Here is a 13,826-nt window from a genome sequence, read left to right as displayed (position 1 = left end):
GGCGGGCCGGTGGATTTGTCCGCGTGCTCCCGTGTTGCTGTTGCCTTGGTTTATTCTCACATCCCTTGGCTGGAGGGGACCGCCCGGGGGTGATGCTCTGGTGGTACCCGGGCTGGGGCAAACCCCCGCTGCCCCAAACACCTCCCGATGCACGGCCCGGGGGTTCCTTCTGCTTTCGGAGTGCTGCAGGGAGCTATTTATAGGGTTGACATAAAATAACACCTGGTTTCCTCCTCGGACTGAGATACTGCCAGGGACAAGGTGTAGGGGCTCCTGCAGCCCCAGCAGGCAAGGAGGGAGGCTGTGGAACGTCAGCCTGGCACCGGGACGGCCGTCCGCGCGCAATGGGAGGTAGCGTGTCTGCTTCCCAGGTGGGATGGGGCTGGGGGGGCTGTGCCGCCGCCTCGACGGGCTTGTGCCAGCCTGGAGATGCCGTTGCGGGTCCCCCGGTACAGAGGGAGGTTTTGCCCTTCCTGCAGTGACGTTTGCGAGAGGCGGCTGGGACGCGGCACTCACTTGTTATGCCCTCCGTCATGATGTCGGTCATCTTGCAGCAGGAGGAGAGCATCCGCATGCTGAGCTGGTCCACCACCAGCACCTGGGGAGAGGGGCTGTGAGCTGGGGGCACGGCGGGCAGCCAGGGAACTGCCCTTCCCCACCCCTTCCCCACCCTTGGGGGCTCCCTGCCCACACCGACCCCCTTCCCTGCTTCCTCCTCCCCACCCTTCCTCCTCCTCCTCCTCTCCTGGCATCCCCGGGGTTTGGCGCTCACCTTCCATTCGCCCTTCTTCTTCACTTTCCGGATCACATCATGCATGATCTCTGCAAGAGAGGGAGCGCGGGGCAGGGGGTGAGCACCCCAAGTCCCCCCCGTAGCACCCCAGGGCCCGTCAGCAGCATTGGGGTCTGCGCCAGGGACACCAACCCCCCCCCCCCCCGTGTGTGCGGGGCCACAGCGAGCCCTGCTCCCCCAGTGCCTTTCCTGGGGACGTGGGGAGGAGGTGGGGGGTGGTTTTGGGGTACCCAGGGAGGGGCGGTCACCCCCCAGCCTTGGTTTTCTCTCATGCCTGGCACTAACAGGCGGAGTCCACACCGGCGGGGAGCTGCGGGCTGGCGGAGGGTTGGGGGGTCCCTCTGGGGAGCCTGGGGGCCACCCCACACGTCCCAGCCCTAATCCGAAGCGCCAGGAAAACAACAGCGGCTTAAGAGCTCCTTTTAGAAACAAGAATCAAGCGGCCTGAGCCCGTTCCTTGTAATCCCCCGCAATCTCATTTCGCCTTCTGCGGCTGCTGGGTTTACGCAACCGGCTGGGATGGCAGCACCCAGGGACCCCTCGGGGCTGGGGCCACCCTGCACCCACGTTCCCAGGCACAGACACCCCGCTTCTGCCCCGGGCCAGCCCGCAGGGCTGCTCCCCGTGGGGTGCGGGTTAAGGCCACGCAAGGAGGTGGCCCCAGCAGTGGGACGGGGATGTCACCTTTTGGGGCCGGGCTGCAGGAAGGGGGTTTCAAGCCTTGCCAGAACAGGTACTTGCCCTCCTGCCAGACACACGTGCTGCCTAAACATCCGTGTTGGGGGACGTGAGGTGCCCCAAAACCCCGAAGGTTCCCCCAAAGGTCCCCTTTTTGCCCTGCTGTATGTACCATCACCCCTCGCAGAGCAGGGACATGCCGGGGAACTGCCCGGCTGAGCCTGAGGGAAAGAGTCTGCGTCTGCGAGCGGCTGGGCCGTGTCCTCTGCACGGTGCCTCTCCCTGGCTTTCTCCCCTGGAGGGTTTTGCTCTGACCCTCTGGTCCCAGGGACGGGGATGGAAATGCCCAGTTAAAACCCAGTTAAGGAATGTTTCTACATTAGAAAACACGCGAGGTGTGGGGAGCCCATTGCTGAGGGTGTCACCCTGCCAGACTCAGCCTTGGGACCCTTCCCGTGTGAAGTGACCCCAAGGGTGCCGGTCACCTGGGTAAAGCCCAATTTGCGTTTATATGGGGCAGCTTGGGGCCTAAACTTGTCCCTTTTTCAGAATAAGGCTCGAGGGAGGTATGCAGAGGGGACTGCCCTGGGAGCACCCAGCCCTAGAAACTCCTGCTTTTAGGTGATGCCGCATTTGGGCAAAAGACCCCATCTTCCCAGCTCTCCCACCCGCTGGGGATTTGCACGGGTACGAGTGGCTCGGGGCCGGCCGGGGCCTCGCAGCCGCCCTGCGCCACATGGAGCATCCTCGCTGGGAGAGCGGAGGGGCCCTGCCAGGCTCGGCTCGGCCCCAGCCCCCCAGGGTGATGCTCCCCGTGGTTTCCCCATGCTGCTGGGCTCATTCACCGTGCCACCATCCAAACACCCTGCGGTGATTTCACGGGCTGAGCGAGGCTGTAAGACCTCCCAGGCTGCTCGCAGGGCTTGGAGCCGCAGTACCGGGCTGGGAACTGGTGCCAGCAGGGATAAACTGGGAGCCTGCGAGCATTGCTGGTCTGTCTGTCCTGCTGTAAAACTTGGAGGCAGCCATTCCTACCGCTGCACATCCATCTCCTTCCCAGCGACATCTGCCTCCAGGGAGCCCCAGAAGGATGTTGGCCATGAACTCGGGGTCCTGCCTGCCCTTGGTCACATCCCTTAGCCTCTCCGTTGGTAAAGGGGGTGCAGGGCACCTCTGGGCCGGGGAAGGGAGGATGGAAGGTAACCGGGTACAGATGGTCTGTACCCCTGAGCCTCCGAGCTGGACACCACTGCAGGGGAAAAGCTGCTGCCTGCACCCATGTGCGCTGCCCACCCAAATCCAGGTCACCCACAGAGGAAAAATGTGAACCGGGAATTGTCCTCTGCTGTGGGCTGGAGCTGGCAGCGAGGGCTGGCCCTGTGTCCCCAGTCCGGCTCTCTGGCCCCCCACTGGTGCAGGAGCAGGGCCAGGAAGGAGGGATGCAGCACATCCCTCCTCTTCCTTTCATTACTCACGTTTGGCTCCTTCCCCGGAGCAAGGATCCAGGAATAACAGCGCTGTTTACAAGGCAGCAGGCAGGAGCCCTCCCTCCCACGCCAACAACCTCCATCGCAAACAACGGGGAAGAAAGCACGGGGGGCCGTGGCAGCGCACCGCGTGCCGGGCGGCAATACCGGCCGGGAAGGGGTCAGGGTCTGGACCAGTATTCAGAGAGGAATACTGTCCCTGCCATGAAAATACCGCTTTGCTCCGGGGCCGGGAGGGGAAGGAAGGAAGGAGGCTGGGAACGAGCGTCCTGGGGCCCAGGGGAAGGTGCTGTCGGTGCAAAGGCTGCCGTGGCCCGGCTGGCGCGGTGCTCCTGGCACCCTCCGTCTGCTGCGGCAAGGGGGGGACGGGGCCCAGGGCAGCGGAGCCCAGAAAGGGCTCCCCAAAGAGCTGCCTCAGCCACTCCTGAGCTTGTCCTCGCTGTGGCAGCCGCGGCAGGGGACATTTCGTCTTCAGCGCCCGGCTACGTGGGAACTCTGTCTCTTTTGCGTGTGTACGGGTCGAGCTGGCTGTGTGCGACGGGGGGAGCACGGGCCCGGCTGTGCACCCTCCCAGCGCGAAAAGTGCCGTCACGTCCCCAGCCTGGTCCTGGCACCAAGACGGGCCTCCCGGCGCGGAAACCGGGCACCTCTGAGGGCGATGGCTCTGAGCTTTGTGGTTTCGGGGCGTCCATCCTCTGGTCAGAGATGGGCCCCCCTTGGCACCAGGGGCCAGCCCTGCTCCCAGCCTGCCACAGAGCTGCCCTGTGCCGCGGCTGCAGCCGGGCACAGCCCTTCCCTAAACCGATGTCCTCTCCTGCCTTGTCCACGGGTCGGATCTGGATGCAACGTTAAGTAGCCTCCGGGTCTGCTCCTCCACCGGCTGCCAGAGCCAGCGCAGAGCCCCGGCAGGGTCGGGAAAGAGGCAGATCCACGGAGCATCCTCCCAAGAGGCTCCGGGGCCCTGGCAAAGCGCGGGAGGGCATGAGACAACCCCCAACAAAAGCTTGAGATTACAGTGTCCTGTTTGGAGGAGACGTGGCCATGAGCTGCACCTCCCAGGTGTCCTTGCAGCAACCATTAAACCCCCAGGTTAGGGAAGAGCGGTCTGTTAGCACTTGGGTGGACCAAGAGGGCAAGGCTAAACACTGCGGGTGGTCAGGGCTGGCACGGAAAGGGGGAAGATGTGGGAATTTTGAGGTCAAAAGGTACGGTCCAACAGGGTACAGCCGCTCCCTGGGGCTGTTCTGGCTCATGTGGCTGCTAGCGGTGGAGCTGGGGCCACAAGAGCAAAGGCTCGGCCAAGGTCAGGGCTGAGAAGACACCCAGACCCGTCCTCAGAGCAGAGCAGTTTCTAAGCAGCCTCTCTGGCAAGGGCACATCTAACCAGGAGAAGGGATGCCAGCACATACGAGCTATCCAGGATGAGCAATGCCAGGGAAGGCATCCTTGAGCCAATTCCACGCTCAGTTATAGGATCAGCAAGAGACTCCTGGGGGAAACGGCAGCTCCTCTGTTCCCCAAGGTCCTCAAGTTAAGGCTGGACACCTCCCGGGAAGCGGTGGTCTCACGTCCCCACATTAGCAGGTCAGATGTTGCTGCCCATGTCCCTAAATGGTCTGGCCAGCCAGAGCTTTTGGGCTCTAACGTAAGTCAGTGACGCTCACAGCCTAGCTTTTCATCTTGGAGATAAACCAGGTTTCAGGGGAAAAAATGCGTATGCATATCTCATCCAGTGCCTTCAACACTTGGCTTGTCTGGACCTACCACGTTGCATCTGTTTCCTTCAAGCTGGAAGAATTTTAATTACAATTTCTACCGAGAACAGACAATACAGACAGCTCTGGACTTATCCTCCAATGTAGAGGCAACGCCAGTGCCTATGGACAAGGAAGCACACCTCACCCACAACTGGAGGACCTTGTGCTCTTGAGTAATGTGGTCCTAAAAGTGCAATCATGCAGATGACGTGCTTGAGAGCAACCACCTCCCCCAGCCCACCACCTGCAGTTGGGCTTGTTCTTGGGGTGACGCGTGGCATGAAAGTGACCCACTGCATCGTTTTCAAGCAGGACCAGAAGCTGGTGACATGGTGGCCTAGTAGGACTTGAGCCCATACGTCACTCCAAGAGGCTTAGCCCACATTATTTATACCGAGCTGGCCGGGCAGCCTTTCTCCAAGCCTGCCTTGCCTCGCTTGCTCATGGCAAAAGCAACCAGCCCCATGTCTCCAACTGGTTCTGAGGGAAGAGGGACCAACCCTGCCATCGCTTGTGCCCACACCAACAAAGCGCAAGCCTGCGCCGAGAAAAACTCATTTTGGGATGCCCCAAGCCCATTATCCTGCTTCAGAAAGAGCCTGAAACCTAATGACCAGCCCTGACCTCCACCGGTCGGTGGAAACAGTGAAACCTCATCCTGGCCACCACCCCACCCTGGAGCACCAGGTCGGTGAGGATGCTGTAGCCAGGGGGTATTTCTGCTCCAGCGCTGACCCAATGGCCAGTGCCAGCAGCGATGGCCAAGCCCTTCCCTCCTGGAGCAATGCAGGAGGCCAAACTCCTGCTGCTCAGAAATGCTCCTTCGCTGCCACGTCCCAGGACCTCACGGGCTGCACACCTTGGCCTGACGCGGCAAGGGAAGACGGAGTTCCTTTATGGATGGGCAACAGGCTGTAGGAATCGCCCAAGGTCCTCCAGGAGACGAGTGGGCCTAACCGTGGGCTTTTCCCTGTCACAGGCAGGGCTCAGTCCTGTCACTCTCCTCACGCATCCTCCGTTTTGGGATCCAACATCCCAGAGCAGCTCTGGAGAGCTGCATCACAGAAATCCACGGTGAGGTTTGCTCAAGACCCACTTCTCTTAAAAAGCTGTCACGCTGCATCTCCAAGACGAACATGTTTGGCTTCGGGTTGGCTTGGCAACTGCTTTTTTGCTGGTTCATTAACTAATTGCTTAAGACAGTGTGAATGTTACATAGATACAACCACGTTTGAATGTAGTGGAGCACGTATCCACCTCTGAACATCCTCAGTCGGGGATCTCTAGGTGCCGGTGTACCATCCCCAAGCACTCCCAAATAAAATAGGCTTCATGGACCAGGGGATGGCAGGAAGGCCATCAAGCCCGTTCAGGACATGGAGAATAACTTCATTTGCAGGAGACAAAGCCTAGCTGATGTCCTTCAGTGCAGCTAAGAGCCACCTCAGGGATGATTTGAGTCTGGAGACCACTGTGTCCATAAAACAAAAAAGTCTCAAACATGTCCCCTCCAACAGTCCATGTCCTCAACGCTTGTTTTTCTCACTCTGGTGCCCACCTGGAAGACCTCAGCCTTTCTGGAGGACACATTCCTCACGTAGGAACCTGCTGGTGGTGCAGCCCATGTGCCGTCCAGCTGCAGTAAGTCCTGCATGGGCAGAATTGCCCAGGCTCAGCTTCATCCTTTCCTCCCCCACCCTGGATGAGGTGAACTTTGATATTTTCACATCCAGAGCAGCACCACACGTCTCCCTCACGGCCGCTGGTGAAACATGCCACGTGTCGAAGCCACGCCAAGCAGTATTTGTGCTACTCTGGGGAGCTGCACAGCGCTGCTTTGCTGCTGGGGCTCTAGCTTCAAGGATTAGTCACGGTAATCGTAGTAACCTGTGATTAATTCCTCCTTTTCCTATTTGCACTGCTCTCATGAAGGATGTACATAGCTATACCTGCCAGCCAAAGCCACGGGAAACCTGCATAGCCTAGAGAGAAGGAGGACAGAGACCTGGAGGTTTTCAACTCTTCAGAAATTGAATAACACACCCAAAAGGAAATAAGGGAAATGAAACGCACGATCACACCCACAAATCGCTCTCATTGACTGCACTGGAGGAACGGGGTAAAATTCACAAGGATTTTCACTGTGGGATCACTCCTGGCATAGTTTCCTCAGGTCTGCACAAGGATCTGGGAGCTGAGCAGAGCTTCTCCATTTGGGTAGAGTCGATGGGCCACAGACCACGTCAGGTCCCTTTTGAAGGCATCACCCTTCACTAACGCTTGTCCTCTTCCACCAGGTGTTTCCATCCCCAGCAGAGACGCTGTACCTGGCTGTCAGCGGCTGTAGGTGCTGTTGGTGTGGCCAGTCTTGGCGGTGCTTCAGTGCCAAGAGGAGCCAAGAGCTTTCCTGCAGCAGGACGGCACGCATGGGGTGTCACAGTGTCCCGGAGGGGAGGTGACCCTCTCCCAGGGGTAAGTCACGCTCTTCTACGTGTGCGGCCATGACTTTCTGAGCTGGTTCTTCTCTGCTTTGAACCAAGAGGGAGCAAAACACCAACAAATTGGGGCTCTTCAGGCTTGGCTCGGTGGGAATCCAGGCTGGGTTGGTCTCCTGTGCTCACATGGACACCAGGGACAGGCTGGAGGGCAGCTGATGTGTGGCTGAGCTGGTCCGACCCTGAGTGGTCTTTGCTGCTCCCTCAGTGGCACAATGTCAAACCATCTGATGGGCTCCATAAGTGACCCTGTAGCACACGTGTCAACGCCTGTGTACACATTCATGTGTTTTCGTGTGTACATGGGCAATGTGGAAGCCCATAAATTAATGCACCTTCAGCTTGATCTATTTTTGCACTCTCCAAAACACAAGAGCCAAGTTCCTTCCCACAACGCGAGTTGGTGGACGCAGCATCTGCTTCTCAGCGTGCAGCTAAAAGCCATGTGACGATGATTCTCTTTTTAAATGTGTTGATTTTGTGGGAAGAGGGAGGGAATCTCTCCTGGGACATTTTTCCTGAGAGGTGCAGGGGAATTAAACCCAGACCTTTTCTTTTTTTTTTTTTTCTTTTTTTAAGAGGGAAGAGTCCAAGTCCTCTACGTCGGTGGCTTTTTCAACCTTCTTGCACATGCAGACACCAGTGGGTGGATGTAGACCTGCCAAAGCGAGGTCTGTCATTGTTGATAACCTTCCATGGTCACGTACAGGCAAGTATTTCTCAGCCCCTGGTGTAGACCATGGTTTGGAGACTGAAACTGCTCTGCAATGTGTGTGAAGACGAGCCCTGAATTTTGCATATATTTTTTTCAAGCTTTTCCAACTTAGAGCCAATGTTGGAGGCGAGACAGACCCTGGCGACAGGATCCCAAGAGGGCAAACACTAAAGGCCCCAGCAGAGGCTTTGCCAAGCGCCCGTTCCTGTACCCACACGTCGGGCAGGCAGCACCGCGCCGCCCTCGGGACTCCCCGGAGGAGGGGATCAGGAGGGTGGGCTGCCCAGGAAGCGACTGGCTTCAGGTTCTGCTCCCACCCGTGGGGACAGGGCGCAGAGACCCTCTCCTCCTCACCCAGCCACTTCGCCAGCACACAGAGATCGTGGCGGGGCTGGAGGCCCTGCCCCCGTGCAGGGAGGAGGATGCAACGTGCACCCCTGCAACGTTCCCGCTGGCCCTTTGCTGCCTCCTGTTCCTCCTCTGCTTGGCAGAGACCTTGCCAGGCCTGGCTCGGGGGCAGCACGAGCCTCGTACCCTGGGCCCTGAGATGGGCTCGGAGCATCCTCAATGGGCTCGGAGCATCTGGTCCCCAAAGTCTCCCTGTGCCCTCGGCCACGGGGTGGTGGGAGCGGTGAGGTGCCCCAAGCAGCCTGGGTGAGTCACGCACCAGCAACCCGGTGGCAGCAGGTCCCCAGGGCCCCTGGCCGTGCCCCGAGGCCGGCAGCGGGCCGGCAGCCCGGCCCATGCCTCCTCCCTGTGCCTGGAGCTGCAGCACAGCACGTGCAGCTCGGCGTGAGCCTGCGTCCCCGAGTCATCGCATCCCTGCACGGGCCAGGCAGGGGTGTACCCCCGAGAGGTACAGATGGGGACGCGGAGTGACACGGTACGGCAGCGAGTGCTGTACGGGGGTGCTGAGGGCCCATCAGACCTCGTCCAGGCAGGATTTAACCGTGGGGCTCCTCGGTGGCTCTGGCAGGCAGGCGCCCAGGCACAGGTCAGCTCCGCGGGAGGCTGCATAGGCAAGGATGCTCCGTGGGAGGATCGGCTGCTGTCCTGGGGGAAAGGTGTTTTCCGGCTGTCTCTGGAAGGCAGCAGGGCGCTCCCTTATCCTGGGGCTGCTCTGCTTCTCCCATCTGTCCGTGACAGCGACATGAGCAAAAGGAAGCCTTCGGGGAGGTTTCTCTCCTCTTGCAGGTGAAGGGGTCCAGGGGTTTTCAGATCCAGCATGGGTATCGCCTCTGGATGCCCCAGCTACGCGTCTTGCACCAGCCCGCTGTGGTGGCAGGCGCTGCACAGGTGTCACCCCTGCAGCACGGCCCGTCTTGCCTTGCCGGTGATGGTTCAATGAAGTAAACCCAGCCTCCTCCTCCTCCTCTCCACTGCAGGGTGCTGCAGAAGAGCAGGGACCAGGCTGGGCAGGGGAAGGTCAGGGCAGGCTGCCCTGAGAAGATCCAAGGAGGCCCTGGGGCAAGAGAGGACGGGGGGAACGTCCACGTGGCGGGGGGTTAGATGAAGATTTGGGGATGGGTGTCCTCAGAGGCGAGACCAGCTCCCACACTTGGGTGAGATTTTTCTAAGCAGCACCAGAGCAAAGCGACTGGTTCTCCAGGGGGCTTCCCTGGGAGGTGGGCACAGAGGGAGCAGAAGACACACCAGGAGGACCTGGTCCTCGGCATCACCTCCAGGGCTGAGCACACTCAGCTCTGACCCCGGCCAGATGAAAGCGAGTCCTGGAGGGACGCAGCCATTGCTGCTGGATACTGCGGGGAGGCGCAGGGACAGCCTGCCCAGCACGCACCCCGCGGCTCTGGGGGGTGGCAATCCGGTCCTGCCCATCTCCTGCAACGCTCACCCACCTCGTCCCCCTGCCCACCTCCTCCCACCTCTCCAGGGGCCTCCAAAACCCGTCTTGTTATGGCACCAGCTGGTCAGAAGAATAATCCGGGTCTGGAGGGAAGCCAGGGCAGAATGCAGCTCCGGAGGTGGGGCCTGGCGGAGCGAGCTATGGCAACACGGCAGCATCTTTCCTTCCGTCCCTCCTCGGGAGGGAGCCCAGCAGAGATCCCCTGCCCCGCGGTCAGCCCCAGGCTCGGACCCCTTGCTCCTTATGAGCAAGCATCTTCTCCTGCAGGTAAACCTGGGGGGAATCCCTGCCCGCGAGCAGTGAGCTGGCGCAGTGAGGGAGAGCCGGGGAAATCTTGTGCTAGCCGCATCGGTGCCCAGGGAAGGGGAGGTCTGGGGTACCCTGCACCTCGTCCGAACTCTGGGGGAGCAGCTCCAGCTGAAAACAGCACCTCAAGGCTGGAACCGACCCCCCAAGACCAGGAGCTTCCCTGGCAGCCTGAGGAGCACCTCGAGCCCCGGTGGGAGGGGAGGGCTGGGCCCCGCAGGGTGCTCCTCCGAGGGCCCCGTCCCTCGCTCCTATGCAGCATTTTGCCTGCACAAACCCTGCTCTCTCCTTCCAGACACCCACGCTTCCCCGATAGCCCCGCGATAGCACTGATGCCCGGCTACCAGTTATCATTTTCAGTCTGGAATTATATTTTTCAGGGAAGAACAGCGCAGTTTGTTACTAAACCCTGAAGGGAAGGATTGAGCCAGATTTCCATGATGCTGCCTTGAACCTCTCTGTGTGTGTGTGTGTGTGTGTGTGTGTGTGTGTGCGCGGGCGCTCTCTCCCAGCCTATTTCGGCGCAGAGACAATGAATGAAAATAAGGGACACGCAGTGGCGCTGGGCTCTGTCCCCTCTTTAGCGAGGGCACCGGATGAGCTGGATGGGGCCCTGCCTGGGGGGCTGTGCTTCCCCCCCGACCCTGCCCGGCTGGGCTGGGGGCAGCCCCTCTCCCCACCCCTGAGGCGAGGGGACCAGGCTCCCCCCAAAAGAAAACCCAGCAAAGCACAAGAGCCAACCTGCCCCCTCCCCACAGCTGATCCTGCAGCAGAGAAACAACAGGGCATTTCCCTGCCTTTTCCCTTTCCTTTTGCAGCTGGCTGGGCTCTAACCCCCAATGCAGCACCCCGGGGGGGGGGGGGGGGGGGGGGTCAGGGATGGCGCAGCCCCCCATCCCCGGGGCAGGTGACGACTGGGAACAAAGCAGGGACATCAATCCGGGGGATACCCCCCCCCCCGCCACCCACCCGATCACACCACCAGCCCCGGCCGCACCATCTGCAGCCTGCGCGGGAGGGCTTCGCTGCACAACGCGGCGGCTGCCGGAGCCACCCACCCGCGGGGATTTCACCCACGCACACCCCCCCAGACTACACATCAACACCATCCCCCCCCCCCAAAAAAAATAAAAAAATAAAAAAAAGGAGACCCGGCCCCGGCTGGCCACGATGCCACGGAAATAAATCATGCAAGAGGAACGGGGAGGGACGAGAAAGGCTTTTCATGGCTGCGGGGAGCCCGGGGGAAGTTTCCACCGGTTCCTGCCGTTTCTGCTCTTGGTTTAGTTGCTGTTTTTTTGGGTTTTTTTTTACATGCGGAGTTTTTCTGTTTAATTTTGCTACGGGGAAAGGAGCCGCCACCCCCCACCCCCCCTCCAGCCTCGGGCGTTTTGGAGAACCCCCCCGCCATCACGACGCTGACAATATCGTCTTGCAACAGCCGGGGGAAGGAGGAAGCGAACCCGGGGCTGCTCCGCTCCCGCCCGCCCTTCCCCTCCCCGCCCCGCAGCTCGGCTGCCAAAAATAGCCCGGCGGACCGCGACCCCCAAGGGCGCAGAAATGCCCGGGGGGGGGGCTCGGGAGGGGGGCACGGCCGCCCCGGGATCGGGGAAGCCAAGTCACGTCCGGGAAAATTAAAAAAAAACACACCGTGAAAGCGGGATTTGCTGCAGACAAAGCCGAGCGGCGCCCGGCCTGTCACCGCGGCGGGGGGGATCTGCACCGGGGACATCCCGGTGCCCCCCGGGCCGGGCTCAGCCCCCCGGTGCGGGGGGCGGTTGGGCTTTCCGGGGGCTGCTCTGCCGGGGCGATCGCCCCTCGGCCGTTTGGGAGCCAGAGGCGAGCGGGGGGGGGGGGGAAGACTCGGCCGCCTCTCGCTTCCCTCTTTACCCCCCCTCCTTCTTCCACCGCCCCCCCTTCTCCTCCCCTCCCCTCAGCACTGCAGAAAAATCCCAACAGCCTCAACGCACCCCCCAAAATTAAATAAATAAAAACCGGAGGGGGACAACAAGCCCCGACTCCCCCCCGCCCGCCGGGCCGGCTTGTCCCCACGTCCTGCCGCCTGCCCACGGGGGTGTCCCGGGTGTCCCCCCCGCCTCGCCGGGCGCCGATGCCGCCCCGGGGGCCCGTATTGCGCATCCCCCGCACCCCCCCACCCGCGGAAAAGGGGAGCCGGAGCCCGGTCAGTTGTTTCACCCCCCCACGCACACGCACACGCACGCAGCACACCGCGGGGCGCGCAAGGAGCGCGGCGAGACGCGGCTCTTACTTTCTCCCACCACAGCCTTGAGTCCGATGGGGGCCATGTCTCCGCGCCGGGGGTCCGCAGCGGGGGGCGGGGGCACACGGGCACGGCCGGCAGCGGCGGCGGTGGCGGGCGCAGCGCCGGGCGGCGCAAGGCTGCGGAGGGAGCGGGGCGGGGGAGCGGCGCGGGGCGGGGCGGCGGGGGGCGGCGGGGCCGGGGGCTCAGCTGACTGCGGGGGAGGGGCCGCCGGCGGGGCGGGACCGCGTCACCGCGCCCCGCCCCGCCCCGCCCCGCCCCGCCCCGCCCCGCGCCGCAGCGCTGCGCTGCGCCCGCCCCCCGCGCGGAGCGCCCTCTGGCACGCGCGTCCGCGGGCACCCGCACCCACATCGCCCCGCACCCACATCCCCCCGGGCACTCACATCCCCCTGGCACCCACATCCCCCCGGGCACCCACATCCCCCCGGGCACCCACATCCACCCGCACCCAGCATCTCCTCCCCGCACCCAGCATCCCCCCCCCGCACCCAGCATCTCCCCCGCACCCACATCCCCCCGCACCCAGCATCCCCCCGGGCACCCACATCCACCCGCACCCACATCCACCCGCACCCAGCATCTCCCCCCCACACCCAGCATCCCCCCCCCGCACCCAGCATCTCCCCCGCACCCACATCCCCCCGCACCCAGCATCCCCCCGGGCACCCACATCCACCCGCACCCACATCGCCCCGCACCCACATCCCCCCGGGCACTCACATCCCCCTGGCACCCACATCCCCCCGGGCACCCACATCCCCCCGCACCCACATCCCCCCGCACCCAGCATCCCCCCGGGCACCCACATCCACCCACACCCACATCGCCCCGGGCACTCACATCCCCCTGGCATCCACATCCACGGGCACCCGCATCCACCCGCACCCACATCGCCCCGCACCCACATCCCCCCTGGCACCCGCATCCACCCACACCCACATCCCCCCGGGCACCCATATCCATCCGCACCCACATCCCCCCCGCACCCAGCATCCCCCCCGCACCCAGTATCTCCCCCCCGCACCCACATCCCCCCACCCCGCACCCCCCAGGGCTCAGCTCTGCCCCTCTGGGTTTATTCTGGCAGCGCCGAAGCAAAGCGCTGCCCCCCCCCCCCCCCCCCCCGCCATGGGGCTGTAGGGGACCTGCCCCCCCCGGGGCTGCAGCATCCGCCTGCGGGGAGAGGGGACAGCGGAGTGGGCAGTGGGGAGGGGTCCCTGTGCCGTCTCAGGCTTGTTTTCCAGGAAAATATCTCCCCCCGCCCCATGCAGGGGATGCAGCCACCCCGTGGCCACCCACCCACGATGGGCACGCCCGGGGCTGTAAATCTCAGCGCCAAGGCTGCACCCCGGCCCGGCACCCGGCCCCGCAGCTCCTCGCACCCGGGTGCTGCTGCGGGAGGGTGGCTTTTCCTCCGAGCCGGGGTGCGGGGTGCGTGCCGGGGCTGCCG

The 13,826-nt window shown here is 62.6% G+C and overlaps 1 protein-coding gene across 2 annotated transcripts in view; it reads right to left on the bottom strand.

Moving 5' to 3' along the window:
• The window catches only part of STXBP1 (syntaxin binding protein 1), a 24,838-nt gene extending 12,309 nt beyond the window's left edge, over window positions 1-12,529 (bottom strand). Inside the window, exons 1-3 of one of the 2 annotated variants that reach the window (XM_075519441.1) lie at window positions 12,365-12,529; window positions 773-822; window positions 517-598 (exon numbers count right to left, since the gene is read on the bottom strand). In XM_075519441.1, the coding sequence (XP_075375556.1) occupies window positions 517-598; window positions 773-822; window positions 12,365-12,401 (169 nt within the window). In that variant the 5' untranslated portion in view covers window positions 12,402-12,529. The remainder of the gene's footprint in view (window positions 1-516; window positions 599-772; window positions 823-12,364) is intronic. The other variant, XM_075519442.1, reaches the window with a different exon arrangement.
• Between the last annotated feature and the right edge of the window lie 1,297 nt (window positions 12,530-13,826).

The sequence above is a fragment of the Mycteria americana genome, chromosome 17 (genome assembly GCF_035582795.1).
Source record: "Mycteria americana isolate JAX WOST 10 ecotype Jacksonville Zoo and Gardens chromosome 17, USCA_MyAme_1.0, whole genome shotgun sequence".
NCBI lineage: Eukaryota > Metazoa > Chordata > Aves > Ciconiiformes > Ciconiidae > Mycteria > Mycteria americana.
This window is presented reverse-complemented; position numbering and strand designations above follow the sequence as displayed.